The sequence below is a fragment of the mitochondrial genome of Lepeophtheirus salmonis, assembly GCF_016086655.4.
Source record: "Lepeophtheirus salmonis mitochondrion, complete genome".
Taxonomy (NCBI): Eukaryota; Metazoa; Arthropoda; class Copepoda; order Siphonostomatoida; family Caligidae; genus Lepeophtheirus; species Lepeophtheirus salmonis.
Window position 1 is genome coordinate 1 of NC_056769.1, and position 16,148 is coordinate 16,148.

The 16,148-nt window shown below is 34.2% G+C and overlaps 12 protein-coding genes and 24 non-coding genes across 36 annotated transcripts; 28 read left to right on the forward strand and 8 right to left on the reverse strand. All coding sequences in view use genetic code 5, as the record gives it.

Annotated features, from left to right (window-relative positions):
* Positions 1–982: 982 nt before the first annotated feature.
* Positions 983–2,278, reverse strand: ND4 (NADH dehydrogenase subunit 4). The gene has a single exon. The coding sequence runs from the start codon at positions 2,276–2,278 to the stop codon at positions 983–985; it is 1,296 nt and encodes a 431-aa protein (YP_010133298.1).
* A 20-nt stretch (positions 2,279–2,298) lies between these two features.
* On the forward strand, positions 2,299–3,228 carry ND2 (NADH dehydrogenase subunit 2). Its single transcript has one exon. The coding sequence runs from the start codon at positions 2,299–2,301 to the stop codon at positions 3,226–3,228; it is 930 nt and encodes a 309-aa protein (YP_010133299.1).
* Positions 3,229–3,250: 22 nt separating this feature from the next.
* Positions 3,251–4,075, forward strand: COX3 (cytochrome c oxidase subunit III). Its single transcript has one exon. The coding sequence runs from the start codon at positions 3,251–3,253 to the stop codon at positions 4,073–4,075; it is 825 nt and encodes a 274-aa protein (YP_010133300.1).
* KYW82_mgt01 lies at positions 4,071–4,131 on the forward strand. Its single transcript has one exon. It is a non-coding gene; the product is annotated as a tRNA-Pro (tRNA).
* On the forward strand, positions 4,131–4,194 carry KYW82_mgt02. The gene has a single exon. It is a non-coding gene; the product is annotated as a tRNA-Asp (tRNA).
* Positions 4,193–4,256, reverse strand: KYW82_mgt03. The gene has a single exon. It is a non-coding gene; the product is annotated as a tRNA-Ser (tRNA).
* Positions 4,195–4,256, forward strand: KYW82_mgt04. Its single transcript has one exon. It is a non-coding gene; the product is annotated as a tRNA-Trp (tRNA).
* Positions 4,257–4,317, reverse strand: KYW82_mgt05. The gene has a single exon. It is a non-coding gene; the product is annotated as a tRNA-Glu (tRNA).
* KYW82_mgt06 lies at positions 4,258–4,318 on the forward strand. Its single transcript has one exon. It is a non-coding gene; the product is annotated as a tRNA-Phe (tRNA).
* ND3 (NADH dehydrogenase subunit 3) lies at positions 4,316–4,672 on the forward strand. The gene has a single exon. It carries the CDS (start codon positions 4,316–4,318, stop codon positions 4,670–4,672), a length of 357 nt encoding a protein of 118 aa, YP_010133301.1.
* Positions 4,668–6,347, forward strand: ND5 (NADH dehydrogenase subunit 5). The gene has a single exon. The coding sequence runs from the start codon at positions 4,668–4,670 to the stop codon at positions 6,345–6,347; it is 1,680 nt and encodes a 559-aa protein (YP_010133302.1).
* Positions 6,348–6,440: 93 nt separating this feature from the next.
* On the forward strand, positions 6,441–6,501 carry KYW82_mgt07. The gene has a single exon. It is a non-coding gene; the product is annotated as a tRNA-Met (tRNA).
* Position 6,502: 1 nt separating this feature from the next.
* KYW82_mgt08 lies at positions 6,503–6,557 on the forward strand. Its single transcript has one exon. It is a non-coding gene; the product is annotated as a tRNA-Ser (tRNA).
* Positions 6,558–6,602: 45 nt separating this feature from the next.
* On the forward strand, positions 6,603–6,663 carry KYW82_mgt09. Its single transcript has one exon. It is a non-coding gene; the product is annotated as a tRNA-His (tRNA).
* A 1-nt stretch (position 6,664) lies between these two features.
* On the forward strand, positions 6,665–7,354 carry COX2 (cytochrome c oxidase subunit II). Its single transcript has one exon. The coding sequence runs from the start codon at positions 6,665–6,667 to the stop codon at positions 7,352–7,354; it is 690 nt and encodes a 229-aa protein (YP_010133303.1).
* A 42-nt stretch (positions 7,355–7,396) lies between these two features.
* Positions 7,397–8,281, forward strand: ND1 (NADH dehydrogenase subunit 1). The gene has a single exon. The coding sequence runs from the start codon at positions 7,397–7,399 to the stop codon at positions 8,279–8,281; it is 885 nt and encodes a 294-aa protein (YP_010133304.1).
* Positions 8,282–8,290: 9 nt separating this feature from the next.
* On the forward strand, positions 8,291–9,829 carry COX1 (cytochrome c oxidase subunit I). The gene has a single exon. The coding sequence runs from the start codon at positions 8,291–8,293 to the stop codon at positions 9,827–9,829; it is 1,539 nt and encodes a 512-aa protein (YP_010133305.1).
* KYW82_mgr02 lies at positions 9,827–10,897 on the reverse strand. The gene has a single exon. It is a non-coding gene; the product is annotated as a 16S ribosomal RNA (ribosomal RNA).
* Positions 10,836–10,879, forward strand: KYW82_mgt10. The gene has a single exon. It is a non-coding gene; the product is annotated as a tRNA-Ile (tRNA).
* Positions 10,897–10,958, reverse strand: KYW82_mgt11. Its single transcript has one exon. It is a non-coding gene; the product is annotated as a tRNA-Leu (tRNA).
* A 74-nt stretch (positions 10,959–11,032) lies between these two features.
* On the forward strand, positions 11,033–11,622 carry KYW82_mgr01. Its single transcript has one exon. It is a non-coding gene; the product is annotated as a 12S ribosomal RNA (ribosomal RNA).
* Positions 11,623–12,073, forward strand: ND6 (NADH dehydrogenase subunit 6). Its single transcript has one exon. A coding segment is annotated over exon 1 (451 nt).
* On the forward strand, positions 12,073–12,126 carry KYW82_mgt12. The gene has a single exon. It is a non-coding gene; the product is annotated as a tRNA-Ala (tRNA).
* On the forward strand, positions 12,125–12,184 carry KYW82_mgt13. Its single transcript has one exon. It is a non-coding gene; the product is annotated as a tRNA-Lys (tRNA).
* On the forward strand, positions 12,185–12,248 carry KYW82_mgt14. Its single transcript has one exon. It is a non-coding gene; the product is annotated as a tRNA-Gln (tRNA).
* On the reverse strand, positions 12,249–12,308 carry KYW82_mgt15. Its single transcript has one exon. It is a non-coding gene; the product is annotated as a tRNA-Thr (tRNA).
* An 8-nt stretch (positions 12,309–12,316) lies between these two features.
* ND4L (NADH dehydrogenase subunit 4L) lies at positions 12,317–12,649 on the reverse strand. The gene has a single exon. The coding sequence runs from the start codon at positions 12,647–12,649 to the stop codon at positions 12,317–12,319; it is 333 nt and encodes a 110-aa protein (YP_010133307.1).
* A 27-nt stretch (positions 12,650–12,676) lies between these two features.
* Positions 12,677–12,737, forward strand: KYW82_mgt16. Its single transcript has one exon. It is a non-coding gene; the product is annotated as a tRNA-Lys (tRNA).
* Positions 12,738–12,745: 8 nt separating this feature from the next.
* KYW82_mgt17 lies at positions 12,746–12,807 on the forward strand. Its single transcript has one exon. It is a non-coding gene; the product is annotated as a tRNA-Asn (tRNA).
* On the forward strand, positions 12,805–12,867 carry KYW82_mgt18. Its single transcript has one exon. It is a non-coding gene; the product is annotated as a tRNA-Gly (tRNA).
* On the forward strand, positions 12,868–12,926 carry KYW82_mgt19. Its single transcript has one exon. It is a non-coding gene; the product is annotated as a tRNA-Val (tRNA).
* Positions 12,927–12,944: 18 nt separating this feature from the next.
* KYW82_mgt20 lies at positions 12,945–13,005 on the forward strand. Its single transcript has one exon. It is a non-coding gene; the product is annotated as a tRNA-Tyr (tRNA).
* A 17-nt stretch (positions 13,006–13,022) lies between these two features.
* On the forward strand, positions 13,023–13,676 carry ATP6 (ATP synthase F0 subunit 6). The gene has a single exon. It carries the CDS (start codon positions 13,023–13,025, stop codon positions 13,674–13,676), a length of 654 nt encoding a protein of 217 aa, YP_010133308.1.
* A 4-nt stretch (positions 13,677–13,680) lies between these two features.
* Positions 13,681–13,731, forward strand: KYW82_mgt21. Its single transcript has one exon. It is a non-coding gene; the product is annotated as a tRNA-Arg (tRNA).
* Positions 13,732–13,742: 11 nt separating this feature from the next.
* Positions 13,743–14,915, reverse strand: CYTB (cytochrome b). The gene has a single exon. The coding sequence runs from the start codon at positions 14,913–14,915 to the stop codon at positions 13,743–13,745; it is 1,173 nt and encodes a 390-aa protein (YP_010133309.1).
* Positions 14,916–14,921: 6 nt separating this feature from the next.
* KYW82_mgt22 lies at positions 14,922–14,984 on the forward strand. Its single transcript has one exon. It is a non-coding gene; the product is annotated as a tRNA-Leu (tRNA).
* The last annotated feature ends 1,164 nt before the right edge of the window (positions 14,985–16,148 follow it).

The window sequence follows — 16,148 nt, forward strand, 5'->3', positions numbered from 1 at the left end:
AGCCCCGTATTTGGAGGCAGTTAAATAAAATAAATTTATTTAAATTAATTATATACTTATATAAGTCTCCCTAGGATTAATAAAAGTTAGAATAACAGGAGCGTAGCTTAATTATAGTATTGAGAGGGGGATTATACCTTTATGCCGAGGTGGTCCTAGGTATTCAATGGCGAGCTCTAGTTGTATAAAGGAAAGGGGGGGGGGTTAGACAATAAATTTATTTAAATTTATTATATTGCTTACAAAGTCGAATTAGAGGTAATCAAGGTTGAGTCTAAGGGGATAAATATAGTGTCAGGAATAAGCTAGCATTAGAAGCTATAACTCCAGGAAAGTTGTAAGTGCTGCATAACTAGCTTCTGTCTGAAGAAGAGGTAAAGTCAGAGTTCCTTTAACAAAGAATGTTATGGGGCTAACACAAGTTTGAAGGGACAGAGAACTAAGTAAGATTAGGTATTTATAAGCTTAGCTAATGCCAGGTTTAGGTTTCATTTAATGAAAGATTTGGGAAAGTCAAGGAGATGTTTGTTTCTAGGGTAAGGTTGTCGTCCCCTCTAAAGTAACTTCTCTTCCCTAGGGGGGGGGGGGGGGTGGCCGGGTCAGCCTTTCAGGCTTATAATAGATTAGAATAAGCAGGGAAAATCTTTGAGTTAAAATTTAAGGCTTGGAACTAAGGAGAACCTACTATTTTTTTTTTTTTTAGCATGAAATGAAAAATCTAGGGGGGAAGGTTGACGGGTAACTTAGTATTCTGAGTAGCTATACAAATCTTCTAGATTTAGCAAGTAATTGAATCCTTTATTTAAATTAACCTGTTAATGGGGTAACGGACATATCCTTAATAAATAAGGTTTGGAGACTTGGGTCCAAAGTTGGAGGTATACATATAGATTAGTCTAGAAGAATATATACACAGCTGCCCCAAAGTCTGTTGTTAGAGGTAAGCCAGGGGTGAGGAGAGAGTTGAGATGCTCTTCACGGGCTAAAAAATTATTATGGGAGCAGCTAGTACTAATAATATTGAGGATAAAATATGGAAAGCTGCCGAAAAGAAAAAAGCTAAAGGAATCGAAGTTAATTGAATAAGGTTTTCTTTGGAGTTTCCTTGCGAAGTAACTGAAAATAATTTTATATTAAATAGTATCCCAAGAATTAAGGCAATTGAGACCGGAAGGAGGAAAAGAAGGAACAAGCTGAGTAAAGTTATAGTAGAGAGGATTTCGGCTATCAAGTTCATAGTGGGAGGTCCTCCAGCATTGAGTAAGCAAGCTAAGAATCAGATTTTTACTAATGTAGGCTGGAGAGTAATCATGCCTTTATTTAAAAGAATGTGACGAGTCCCAGAGGTCAAGTAAAATATACCAGCGGTAAGAAATATTAAAGAGGAAGTAAATCCATGAGCCACAAAGTTAATTATGGCCCTAGAGGTTCCTGTGGAAGAGAGAGAGAAAACTGTAGCAGAAGCTATAGATATGTGACCTACGGAGGAATAAGCAATAATAACTTTTATGTCTACTTGAGTTACGCAAAGCATTATAGCCAAGGCTGTCACAACTACGGAGAAAGCAATTATTATTTTGGTAAAAAAGCCTAAAAAAAAAGAGTTTATATAGACAAACCGAATAAGACCATACCCCCCCAGCTTAAGTAAAACTCCCGCTAGGATTATAGACCCCATAAGAGGGGCTTCCACGTGAGCCAGAGGGAGTCATAAATGCAGGGAAAAGATGGGTAATTTTACAAGAAATGCTATAAAAGTCATTAAAAGAATAACAGAGGAAGGGGAGGATGATTGGGTAATAAAAAAAAAAGTAAAACAGGATAGATGGGGACCAGCAATGATAACAAAAAGGAGGGGCAAAGAGCCTATTAAAGTGTATATAATTATTATCTTGTTTGCGAAAATTCGTTCTGGCTGATAGCCTCAACCCAAAATGATTAAAAAAATAGGGATAAGATTTAGCTCGAAGGCAATATAAAAAAAAAGGATATTAGAGACAGAGAAAGTCAAAACTGAAAAAAAAAAAAGTAAGTCTGAGTAGAAAGAGGTTAAAGCCGCCATTTCAATAGAAATCAATAAAAGAATAGTTATAGAAAGAATAGGAGCTCTAACGTCATCCAAGAAAAAAGAAGAGGATAGGTTAAAGGAAATGTCATAAAGGGGAATTAGGGTTATAAAAGAAAAAATTAAAGGAAGAGAGAGAAAAAAATTGGGTAGTGAATTATAAAAAGTCGTAAAAAAAGCTTTAAGTAAAAAGGAGGATATAAGGAAAAAAATAAGTTTTAAACTAGAAGTTAATTCATAATAAGTTAATTTTGAGAAGGGGCCTAGTGGCTAGGGTGCTAATTGGGCTTACAAGAAGTAGATTCTTTATTTTTTGGAGAGCTGTTGAACTAAATACTATTCTGTTCATTGTGATGTTGTGATTAGAGGGGGAGAAGGGTTCTGAGCTAAGGGGAATAAAATACTTTTTAATTCAAGGATTCAGGTCCCTATTAATAGTTTGAGGAGTTTTTTATTATATGAGTTTCTTGATAATAGTAGGGGGCTTTTTAAAGTTAGGAGTGTTTCCTTTTCATTTATGGAGTTTAGATTTAGCAGTAAGTAGGAGATGGGATTGCTGGCTGTATTTAATGAGTCTACAAAAAGTCCTACCTTTACACCTAGTAGTAAATGTAAGAGAAGGAAGTAGAGTTTTGAGAGGCGTAACTCTACTTAATTTGGCGGTTAGGTGCTTAGGAAGGCTTCATAAAAGTATATTAAAGGAATTATTATTTTATTCTTCACTATTTAACATAAGGTTATTGTTGCTATTAAGGAGCTCGCACTCTATTTTAGTTCTTTTTTTTCTTATTTATAGCAGATTATTAATTCCTTGTTGAGGGATTTTAAAAGACTCTGGGGTAGACTATCTGCAGCAAGTGCATTTAAGAAGAGGGGGATTATTAGCTTTTTTGTCCCTGAGAGGTTTCCCTCCTAGTTTAGGGTTTGTATACAAATACGGACTATTCAGACTTTTAGTTAGCTTAAACTATGGAGAGTTATACTGTTGTAGGGTGATACTTCTCAGTCTCTTTATATTTTATATTTATTTAAGAGTTCTTTTACAGCTGAAATTAATCGGAAGACGAATATTTATGCCTAGGGTGAAGAGGAAAAGGGGCTATCTCCTTGCTCCCCAAATATTTCTAATGATTAGGGGAAGATTAATTTTATATAGCTTTTAAAAGATTATTTTGAAAATAGTTAATGGAGTTTCTTCAAAGCTATTTGTCTAACGTGACTCGCCACCCTTTCCATTTAGTTGATGAGTCTCCTTGACCCCTATTAAGGTCTTTTGCTGGAGGGTTTGTGGCTTTAGGCCTATTAGGCTTATTTTTAAACAGAAGAAGGGGTTTAATCTTTACTTCCCTGACTTTTTTAGCCTTAATCATAGTTCAGTGATGACTAGATGTCTCGGTTGAAGGTACTTACCAAGGGCTTCATTCAAAAGTAGTTCAAATTGGGCTAAGATGAGGGATAATCTTATTTATTAGATCAGAAGTTTTATTCTTCTTTAGTTTTTTCTGGGGGTATTTTCACAGTAGGTTAGTACCAAGAGTAGAAATTGGAGGAGGGGAGTGACCTCCTCTAGGCGTCACAGGTCTTAGAGCCTGAGAAATCCCCTTACTCAACACAATTATTCTATTGAGATCAGGGGCGAGAGTTACTTGAAGACACCATAGGTTGGTAATGGGCAAACATCAAAATGCATCTTTAAGATTACTGATTACTGTATTATTAGGGGGCTATTTTACTTGTTTACAGGGAGTAGAGTATTTCGAAGCAAGGTTCAGTATTAGAGATAGAGTGTACGGTTCGACTTTCTTTTTACTAACAGGATTCCATGGTTTACACGTGCTAGTAGGGGCCACTTTCTTAGGGGTCTGTTACTTCCGAATATTATCTGGACATTTCGGTAATAGTCACCATTTTGGGTTTGAAGCGGCTGCGTGGTATTGACATTTTGTCGATGTTGTTTGACTATTTTTATTTTTGGGAGTTTACTGCTTAGTAAAAAAAGGTTGTTATTAGAGTAGTTTATCAAAATATTAACTTTGGGAGTTAAAGAAAACTTTAGTTCTCTGATAGGTTAGTAATTTATATAAAATATTAGCTTGTCAAGCCAAAAAAAAGGAACTCCTTTTAGCCTGGGAAGCTTAAGTTAATAAAACTATCAGTCTTCAAAACTGACAATAAGCCCCTTTAGCTTCCGAATTACTATAACTTATAAAGAGTATTACATTGAAGCTGTAAAGGAGGCTTAGCCTAGTAATAATTTTTTTATTTTTATGGGTGTTAAGTCTAAGTTTTACTGTTTCCTTATTAATTATATTATTAGGTTATTCCTTAAGACGAAGGGGGGAGGCCAATCTAGATAAGTTAAGACCTTTTGAGTGCGGATTTAATCCTAATGCAAGCCATCGAAAGATATTTTCTTTACATTTTTTTTTAGTCTCTTTGGTGTTTTTAGTCTTTGACTTAGAACTAGTGATTCTCTTCCCCTTTCTAAGTGTAGGGGGAGTGGGAAGGAGGGTAGAAAGATATTTAAGGTGTGTTTTATTTTTGTTTGTATTAGGGCTAGGTCTTTTATATGAGTGGTTAATAAAAAGTTTAGAGTGATGTGATTAAATGTAAAATACAAATTTTTAATTTAAATTTCCGGGGGTTATGGCTTGTTCTGAGAAGGTTTTGAGTACTAGGGGGGGCTTTAATGTTCCTTTCAGCTTTTAGAAGTTTAAAGGAATCCTCAATAATAGTATTGAGGACAAAATTAAGAATTTCAAATTTGGAGCTAGAAATCAGAGGGTTGGGTGACTTTTACTCTATATCCTTCAGAGGAGTTGTAATAATAATTAGGGGCTCAGTATATTTTTACTCCCTTAGGTATATAGAAACTGAAAAGTATTTTAATCGATTTATGACTCTCGTTAGGCTGTTTATTCTTAGAATACTAGTACTAATTTACAGAGGAGATGTAGTACAATTAATCTTAGGGTGGGATGGCTTAGGTCTTAGGTCCTATTTACTAGTTTGTTATTATAATAATAGGAATTCTTCTAATGCAGGGGCACTAACCCTTATATTAAACCGTCTAGGAGATGTGGGCTTGTTCTTAAGAATTTATGTCATAGTAAATTCCAGGCATTCAATTAATAGGTTTATGAGTGTTTCTAGGGCAATAGGGAGGTTATTACTATTTGTGGCTTTTACTAAAAGAGCCCAATTGCCCTTTAGGGCTTGGTTGCCTGCAGCAATAGCGGCTCCTACCCCCGTGTCTTCTCTAGTCCATTCCTCAACTTTAGTCACTGCGGGAGTGTACGTATTAATTCGATTTTATGACAGGTTAATTTCTGTATTATGAATTAGGTTAATTGTAGGAGTCTCTACTAGAAGATTAGCCACTTTGGTAGCAATAGTTGAACGTGATATAAAAAAAATTGTAGCCTTCTCAACTTTAAGACATTTAGGAATTATAATAAGTATTTTGAGATTAGGTTGAGTTGAATTAGCTTTTAGGCATTTAATTTTTCATGCTTTTTTTAAAGCATTATTATTTTTAGTAGTGGGATACTGAATCCACAGCTCTTACGGCTATCAGGACCTATTAAAAATTAATTTACTGAGTAGGCAAGAGCCAGTAATTAGGGCCCTTGGGGGAGTTTCTATAATAAGTCTTTGTGGACTCCCTTATTTAACTGGGTTTTATAGGAAAGATTTATTTATAGAAGCAAGTGTGCAGTTTAGGAGGAGTCTTCTTGGGTTAGGGTTTATTTTAAGAAGTTGTGTAGGTTCAGTAATATACAGAATTCGGATGTTCTTAATAGTTAATAAAGTGAGAAGGGTATCAAGACTTTTAAATTGAGGGGGGTCTTTCGAATTTTACCAGTTAAGTATAAGCTTATTATACTTCTTTTCCATTGTAGGGGGCAGATTCTGGAGAAACTTTTGAGTTACTTCTGGAAGAGTTTTATATGTCTTTTGAGAAGTAAAAATAGTGATTATTAGACTAATTATATGTAGAGGGTTACTAGGAATCTATTTTAGGAATATGGGAGTAAAAAACAGGTTTTTAAGTAAACTAGGGTATTTAAGAGATATAAGAATCCATCTTCCCAATGTTCTCAGGAAAGTCTTGATAAGAAAAAGAGTAAAATTAGATAATTCTTTCCTTAGAACCTATTACAACAAATACTACAGGGTAGAAGGGGGAAAATATTTATTAAATAGGGGCAACTTAAGGTATCCTGAATTAATTTTAGTAATATTTTTCTTTTACGCAATATTATATGTGCTCAGGGGGTAATTGTTCCTCAAGCAGAAGTAGTATATTGAAACATAATTTTTTGCCTATGTGTTGGTAGTATTGGTGTTAGGGTATTAAAACTATATTTTTTGTAAAGAGGTAAGCTAAAAAAGCTGATAGACTCATAATCTATTCATAGGATTCCTTCTCTTTAAAGCTTAAAAGAGGAAATTTCTAATTTCTTCATGGCTTAGGTCGAGCTTTTAGCTAATAAAAAGGGAATTGCAAACTCCCTATTCCTCATAGGGTTAGCTTGTTTAGGTAATTTATATAAAATGCCCAATTGTGGAGTGGGTAAAGCATCTTGCCTTAAACATATGCCTACTTGATCCCAGTTTAGTTTCCAAGATGCTTCCTCCCCAGTAATAGAAGAGTTTATTTTATTTCATGATGTAATTATAGTTTGTTTAGGCCTTATCCTAGTATCTGTAGGTGGCATATTAGGGGCAGTATTTGTAGAGGGACCTTATGTAGGAGGTTTAATTGACGGAGAGTGACTAGAATGAATTTGAACAGCTTTACCCGGTTTAGTATTATTCGGGGTAGCTATGCCCTCTTTATCTTTGTTATATATATATGATGAAATAACAAATTTTGATTTAGGGGTAAAAGTAAATGGGTATCAGTGATATTGGAGTTATGAAATACCCCTAGCAGAGGGCCTTGTGTTAGATTGTTTTATGGTCCCCAGAAGGGATACAAAGTTAGGGCAAATACGTTTACTTGAAAGAGATGTAGCCTTAACCTTACCTATTAAAAGAATGCTGCAGTTGATAGTGTCTTCAAAGGATGTATTGCATGCTTGGGCGGTTCCCAGTTTAGGAGTAAAAATAGACGCTGTGCCAGGGCGAATTAATACTTTATCAATATATAGGTTTCGACCGGGGTTATACTTTGGACAATGTTCAGAAATTTGTGGGGCACATCATAGGTTTATACCTATTTTACTAGAGATAGTAAGGGTTGATGATTTTGCTAGGTGATTAAAGTTAGTGAGAGAAGAATAAGCATAAAGTGCATTGTTATTAAAGTGTTGTAGGTTTTTAGTAATCAGGGTTCCTGTACTAGTAAATGTTGCGTTTATTACCCTACTAGAACGAAAAATTATTGGTTACTCTCAAGCACGTAAAGGGCCTAATAAAGTGTCCTTTTTGGGCATTCTTCAGCCTTTCTCTGATGCTATTAAATTATTTGTAAAAGAAGTGGGCAGGTTTAGATTTGTAAATTATAGAGTCTACTGGGTTTCTCCTGTAGTAGGCCTAAGGGTGGCGCTACTAATTTGAAATGTTTACCCTTTAGAGATAGGGTTTGGACCTTGAAGAATCTCTTGACTTGGACTGTTAGCGGGGATAAGAGTAAGAGTTTACCCCTTATTTCTTAGGGGATGAAGATCAAATTGTGTATACTCACATATTGGAGGAGTGCGAGGGGTTGCTCAAGTAATCTCCTATGAAGTAGTTTTTACTATCTTAGTATTTTCTTTAATAAGATTAAGAGGAAGCTTAACTTTGGTGGGGAGTATATTATTTAGGGAGTATTTTTATATCTATATATTAAGACCTTTATTAGTATACTTGTGGTTCCTGACAGGTCTAGCGGAGACCAATCGAACTCCCTTTGATTTTTCTGAGGGGGAAAGAGAGCTAGTGTCCGGATTTAATACAGAGTATGGAGGTAGAGGGTTTGCTTTAATTTTTATAGCAGAGTATGCTTCGATTTTATTATTAAGAAGTCTATTTAGATTATTTTTATTTAAAAGAAGAGGATTTTTGTTCTATGTAATTAGGAGGTTAGGAGGGTTCTTTTGAGTGTGAAGGCGGGTTACTTATCCTCGGCATCGGTATGACTGATTAATAAGATTATGTTGAAAATCTCTTTTACCAAGAATTCTACTTGGGGGAGGGGGGATAATTTTAATAATAATAAGAATTTAATTGTCAACTATAAAAAAGTGATTATGATCTTGTAACCATAAAGATATTGGAACTTTATATCTACTAAGTGGATTTTGATCTGGATTAGTGGGTTTAGCAATAAGAATCATCATCCGTCTTGAGTTATCCCAGCCGGGGGCATATTTAGGGGATTCCCAGGTTTATAATGTTATTGTAACCGCCCATGCCTTCATTATAATCTTTTTCATAGTAATACCTGTATTAATTGGAGGATTTGGGAATTGATTAGTTCCTTTAATACTGGGGGCACCTGACATAGCTTTCCCTCGCTTAAACAATATAAGATTCTGGTTTTTAATGCCCTCTTTGAGTTTATTACTTATAAGAGCATTAGTAGAAAGGGGTGCAGGAACTGGATGAACAGTATACCCCCCCCTGTCTTCGGGGGTTTTTCATTCTGGAGCTTCAGTAGATTTTGCGATTTTTTCCCTTCATTTAGCTGGAGTGTCTTCTTTATTAGGGGCTGTAAACTTTATTAGAACTATTACAAATTTACGGTGTTTAGGACTTTTAGTGGGGCAAATACCTATATTCCCCTGATCTGTTCTAATTACTGCTGTGCTTTTACTCTTGTCTTTACCCGTGTTAGCGGGAGCAATTACTATACTTCTCACTGATCGAAATTTAAATACAACTTTTTTTGACCCTAGAGGGGGGGGGGATCCTATTTTATACCAGCATTTGTTTTGATTTTTCGGACACCCTGAAGTTTATATCCTAATTCTTCCAGGATTTGGGTTAATCTCTCAGATCATTACTCAAGAAACTTGTAAAGATGAGGCTTTTGGTTCACTTGGAATAATTTATGCAATAGTAGCAATTGGAGTATTAGGATTTATTGTTTGAGCTCATCATATGTTTACAGTTGGGCTAGACTCAGACACCCGAGCATATTTTACGGCGGCGACTATAGTAATTGCTATTCCTACAGGGATTAAAGTATTTAGTTGATTAGGGACTTTATATGGAAGTAAGATTATTTACACCCCTTCAATTTATTGGGTAGTAGGGTTCCTATTTCTTTTTACAGTTGGGGGATTAACAGGTATTGTATTAGCTAATTCCGCCTTGGATATGACTTTGCATGATACTTACTATGTAGTTGCCCACTTTCACTATGTCCTTAGAATAGGAGCAGTTTTCGCCCTAATGGCGGGGTTCACTCACTGATACCCTCTTTTGACGGGTTTAAGAATGAATCTAACTATAAGGAAAGCGCAGTTTATTTTAATATTTATTGGTGTAAATTTAACGTTTTTCCCTATACACTTCTTAGGGTTAGCAGGTATACCCCGGCGGTATAGGGATTACCCAGACTTCTATTATTTATGGAATCAGGTGGCTAGTTTTGGCTCTTATCTAACTTTATTTTCTGTGGTAGTATTTGTGGGAATAATCTGAGAATCTATAATTAGGTTACGGCCGGTATTGGCGGTATTTGATAGAGGAAGGTCCATCGAGTTCAAACATACGTGCCCCCCATACAATCATTCTTACAACTCTTGCCCCCGATTGGCCTTAGCTTAAATAAATTAATTTAAAAAAATACCTAAAATTAATTATTTTCCTTTCGTACTAATAAGTAAGTAAAAGCCCTGAGATAGAAACCAATCTGACTTACGTCGATCTTAACTCAAATCATGTAAGTACGAAAAGTCGAACAGACTTAAAATAGCACCTTCTGCAGCACTATATTACTTAATTCAACATCGAGGTCACGAATATCTTTTAAATAAGAGCTCTAAAAGTATTACGCGCTGTTATCCCTAAGGTACCTATGTATAGCAAAATAATTGGTTCGTAATAATTAAGGTTTCTTTATTATATTAAGTAGGCTATCCCAGCCAAACAAGGTGAAGGTCTTAGGGTCTTATCGTCTTCGGGGGACATATCAGCGTTTGTACTGATAACTAAGATTCAACAGATAAGAATAAACATGATTAACCAATGCTAGCTTCATACAGGTTTACAATTAATAAACTAATTATTGCGCTACTTTAAAGCCATAAAAAATTATTCATTGGGCAGATACATAAGACACAGTCTTACTATGTCTTTGTTAAACAGTTTGGAGAATCTCAAGTTATTTAGTTTATATTTAATTTAAAATTGATAAAACTTATTTAAGTAAGGAAATAATAAAAGTATATTTACTAGTGTAAACAAGTTCTAATTCTTAGAATTAATTACCCAAATAAGAAGAGAAGCTTAATAAATAAATTAGGTCAATAGTAATTTATTATAACAGAGGGGACTATTATTCCTTAAATATTTTTAAATTAGTTGCTCACTAATATACACTCAGCATAAGCTAAATACATTATTTTAAAATTCTTTTTAAAATGTTTTATTTCTTTGGGAACCAGATTTTAAAAAGTACCATATATCGTGTTCATCCTTGTCTTATAACTTAGTTTTCTACCTAGGCTTAGAGGGAGGATAGATATTTTTAATCGGGAAAGTTTTTATTAATACTAATTGTTTACCCATGATGCAAAAGGTAAGAGTCCTTATGTTATTTTGAAGTATTACTAATAGGGGCAGTTCGCATAACTATCCTATCAAGATGGCCCCTATACTTCGGGCACCCTATATTTTAAAGGGGGTGGCCCATATCTAGCGCTTAAAGCTAGTGCACTTTCTCTGCCACTTTAAAAATAATTTATTAAATAAAAGATTAAGGATAATCTACGACAAGTTCCTCCGATAGAGAAGTAAAGCATAAGCAGATTAAGTTACTTATTGAGAATAATAGCCTATATAAAATTCTAATTTACATGCAATGAAATTGGACTCGCAGTATATGGATTTACTAAATAAAAAAAGAAGTAGAGATTTTTAAGTTCTGAATAAGAAAGTGCCAGCATTCGCGGTTATACTTTTAGAAAAATAGGCATTTAAATTTCAAAAATTAACATTTCATGAGGTCAAATTAAAAAAATGTTAGTAAAATTTGATGAAAATGGTCTAGTGAATCGGATTAGTCCCCGAGTAATAAAGATAAGTTTTTTAGTAGTACTGAATAGAAAACTAAACTCAAATGGCAGAATTATCTCTCAAATTAGGGAAACCTGTATTAACAGAATTTACTCTTTAGATTTTAATTTTTTTAAAGTATGGCTGTCTTACTTTATTTAGAAATTGTCCTAGTCAAGTAATATTTTATATAATTAATATTTATAGGTTGCATTAAATCATAAAATAGAGTATTTAATAGTAAGCTAAAAAACGCTGAATATTTTAGTAATTAGTTCAAATTGTCCGTCACTCTCTTAGGAGATAAGTCGTAGCAAAGTAATAGTTATGGAAATAGCTATTAAATTTCTTTTGAAGAAATTTTTTTTAAATTAATAGTTATTTCGAGAGTTGCTTGTACTATAATTCTTGGGCTGATTCCGAGGCCTTTCATGTTGTGTTTATTAATTGTAGTATTAACTAGAGTTAGATGCGGAATAGTAAGTATTTTTTGTAGTCAGTGGTTAAGCTACGCTTTAGTAATTGTATTTTTGGGGGGCATAATAGTATTGTTTACTTACGCTTCAAGAATAAGAGTATCAGATAAATTAACAAAAAGAAGGAGATGAAAAATACTATTTGTATTTTTGATTATGGGGCTAACTTTAAGGGCCCCCACAGGATTCAAGGTTTACATAGGAAGCCTATATTCAAATAATGGGGCGGTTATACTTCTAATCTTAACCTTTTATTTACTCTTGTGCTTATTCAGGGTGGTAAAAATAGTAGAAGTAAGAAAGGGAGCTTTGATTTCTTGGGGTTAACATAATTTAATTTGCACTTAAAGCTTGCCGTTTGGCTGACCTTACTTTTAGGGTGTAATCACGTTATAATTTCATTATAAAAATAGCTTAAAGCTTAAAAGTATATTTTAAGGTGTTTAGCACATAGGATTTTGAGTTCTAAGGAGTTAAGAAATTATCTAAAATAATTATTTGGGCTAAAGCATCTAGTATTTACAAAATACTCATTTTAGTTAAACTACCAAATAGAGTTAGCCTAATAAGTAAAAAAAGTGGAGTGGGACAGTTCTGTAGACTTTGAACGGATTGAAGAGATAAGGGCAGCAAGGCCTATACATGCTTCACAGACTATAACTGTTACAAATAAAAATCTGATAGTGGAGTAAGTTATATTAAAGACCGAAAAAAAAATGCAAATAGGAATTATGGTAGCTGTAAGAGCTTCTAATAAAAGGAGCCTGATAAGCAAGTGCCCTTTATTAAATAAAAATCACCTAGAAGTAAACAAAGGGGGAAGAGCTAACAAGTATAAACTACTAAGGTGGGGTAAAAAAAAAATGAGTACAAGAGTTACTAAAATAGTTCTCACAGAGTATAAAAACAATAGCTGTTAGCTTAAAAGATAATCTAATAAAGATGTTAAATTTTTACTTTAATTATGGAAGATCCTCTTTTAACTCTCTAATTATTTAAGGTCTTGCATTAGACGTTTCACTGTTAATGAAAAGAAGAGTTTCTCTAAATATTCAGTTAGTATAAGAATTACACTTAATTTCCAATTAAGAGATTTAAAAGTTAAACTGACTATTAATCATAGTAAATTTTATATTTCACTTACAATGAAAAGGTGCCAACGGCTGATTAATTCTTATCGAGTTTCCATTAATTAAGTAGTTTAATAAAAACCTTAAATTGTAAATTTAAAATTAGATTTTCTCTTAATTAAACCTTAAGGGGTGCCAATGAATTCTTTATTTTCTAGATTTGATGCTAACGGATTGACAAACTGATACTTACCCTCTTTAGCAAGAGGTTTATTAATATTCCCTGGGTATTGATTAGTGGGTAATACATTAGGTTCTGTGTGAAGAGGGATTTTTAGAGCTATTCATTCCGACGTAAAAATTTTATTTAGTGAAGGCGGAGGGTTTATGCTTATGAGACTATTTTTAAGAATTCTAAGAATGAATTTTCTAGGGCTTTTCCCGTATATTTTTACTAGAAGTAGACACATTTGTGTTAGACTAGGGATAGGGTTGCCTTTATGATTAGGTAGACAAATAGTTTGTTGAGTGTACAGGAGAGAGCAAAGGTTTGCCCATTTAGTTCCAGAGGGGGCTCCCAGAGGTTTAATCCCTCTTTTGGTTTTAATTGAAAGAATTAGAAGGTTAATCCGACCTTTGACCCTAAGGGTTCGGCTTATAGCCAATATAATTGCAGGACATCTACTACTAATTTTACTTGGAAGGAATGCTAGAGTAGGTTTCCCTCTTAGAATCCTATTAACTATGTTAGGATTATTATTCTTAGTGCTACTAGAACTAGGGGTGAGTCTAATTCAGAGATACGTTTTTATACTATTAAGCTCTTTATATGTCAGAGAAACTCTTCACTAATACATTTTGTTACTGTCCTAGTTTCGACCTAGGCTTAGGTTTTAACCAGCAAAATAATCTAATTATTTATATTTGTGTTATACGGGCAGTTATTACGCCTGTCAAATGACTTCAAACTAATAAAAGTTTAGCTCACAATCCGTCTGAGTAAGGTAAGGACAATCCTACTCCGAAGTATAAGACAGTAAAAACTTGGCCTAGGAAAATATAGTTTCCCTCTACAGGTTTTGCTCCGATCCAGGTTAAAAGAAAAAAAATTCCGATAAAAGCTCAAAACATAAGTATTTTCGAGGGGTTAAATGTAGCAGGTACGGCGGTTCTTTTATCCCCTAGTAAAAATGGAAAAAAAAACAAAATTCTTACAGACAAAGCTAAAGCCACTACCCCCCCCAGCTTATTTGGAATAGATCGCAAAATAGCATAAGCAAACAAAAAATACCATTCAGGTTGAATGTGAGCAGGGGTCACCAAAGGATTGGCTGGAATAAAGTTTTCAGGGTCTGCCAACAATCAAGGAGAGTAAGAAACTAAGGCTCCTATGAGACAAAAAATAAGACCGAAGCCAAAAGCGTCTTTAAAGGTATAGTAAGGATCAAAAGGAATCTTATAGTAGTTTCCTGGGACCCCCAACGGGTTTGAAGATCCCGTTGAATGGAGGAAAATTGTATGAGCTATAACCCCAACTGTAGACAAAAGAGGAATGAGGTAATGAAGAGCAAAGAACCGGCTTAAAGTAGCTTTGTCTACCCTAAAACCTCCCCAGAGTCAAATTACAATTTCGTCCCCAATGCCAGGGATAACAGAAAATAGATTTGTAATAACCGTAGCCCCCCAGAAAGATATCTGGCCCCAGGGGAGAACATAACCCAAAAAAGCTCTGGCTATGATTAGGATTAAAATCGTAGAGCCTACAATTCAAACAGGAGTAAGCTTATATGAAGAGTAATAAAGGCCCCGGCCTGTATGAATATATAAGCACATGAAAAATAACCTCGCAGTGTTGCTATGAATAGCTCGAATCCCCCACCCATAATTAACATCTCGTATGATATGGTCTACGGATAAAAACGCTGTAGAAATCTCTCTTGAATAATGTATAGCCAAAAAAATTCCGGTCATAATCTGGGTAATAAGGCATAGCCCAAGTAAAGACCCAAAGTTCCACCCCGACGAAATATTGACTGGGGTCGGAAGCGTTAGAAGAGGGTTATAGATAGAAAGAGTTTTATAAGAATTCATAAATGGAGCTTTCTGGCAGAAAAAGTGCGTTAATTTTAGAAATTAAGTATAAGAGATTCTTGTAAGCTATGATATACTACTTAATAGTATTTATTAAATTCATAGGAGTTAACAAATAGTGTTGGTTGATAAGATTTTATTGGGCACAAGCGGCCAGATTATTAATTTAGTATATTAACTAGAATAAAACAGTTAGTTAATATTTATTAAAAGTTTAGCTAAGTCAAGTGGAGGTAGCTCCTGTAAGTTATCCCGGAATTCAATTTAATGAGAACTCTTTTAAAGCTAACCGAAACTAAGTTGACCCTCAAAATATCTTTTCTAAAGATTAGTTGAAGCTATACACAAGCTGCTAATATTTATTAAAAGGTTAATATTTATTAAAGATTTAATACTAAGAAGAATTGCTAGAAGACAAAACCAAAACTAATATCTATTAAAAGATTTAAACCAGTAGAAAGTTTTGATTTAATACTAAGAAGAATTGCTAGAAGACAAAGCCAAACTAACATTTATTAAAAGGTTTAAATAAGTAGAAAAGTTTTGGGTTTTATCTGTTTAGAATTAGAGGAATTACTAATATATGAAGTCAAGGCTAATATTTATTAAAAGATTTAAATCAGTAGAAAGTTTTGATTTAATACTAAGAAGAATTGCTAGAAGACAAAGCCAAACTAACATTTATTAAAAGATTTAAATAAGTAGAAAAGTTTGGGCGCAAATCTGTCTGGTATTAAGAGGAGTTACTAATATATAAAACTAATATTTATTAAAAGATTTAGACACACCCAGTAGGGAAAGTCTCATTCTAAGATTGTGTTTAGTCTTAAACCTTAAAGGCAGTCAAAATTTAATAAGTTAGGGCCTAAGCTTCCAGAGTTATATTTATCAAGGAGTTAGCTTCTGGTTGTTAAGAAGCCTAGGATTCTCTAGGAGAAGCTTATTAAAGTTTAAGACAAAAATAATTTATATGAAATAAAATTCCGATTTGGGGTTGATATATAGCCAAATAGTTAGAGTTAACTGTGGCAGGGTAAAATTGATGAGGTTTTTCGAAAATCACCGATTTTCAAAGAATCTACATTCGTGGGGGTCGCGGGGTCATGGGGGTCTGAATGAGTTACGCATCAGAGGTGGAGGACTATCCTGGGGAGCTACGGCTAGGTGGTGGGGACAAGGTACATAATCAATATAAGTGAGCTGGGGGGGGGGTATGGGGGGGGGGGGGGTTTA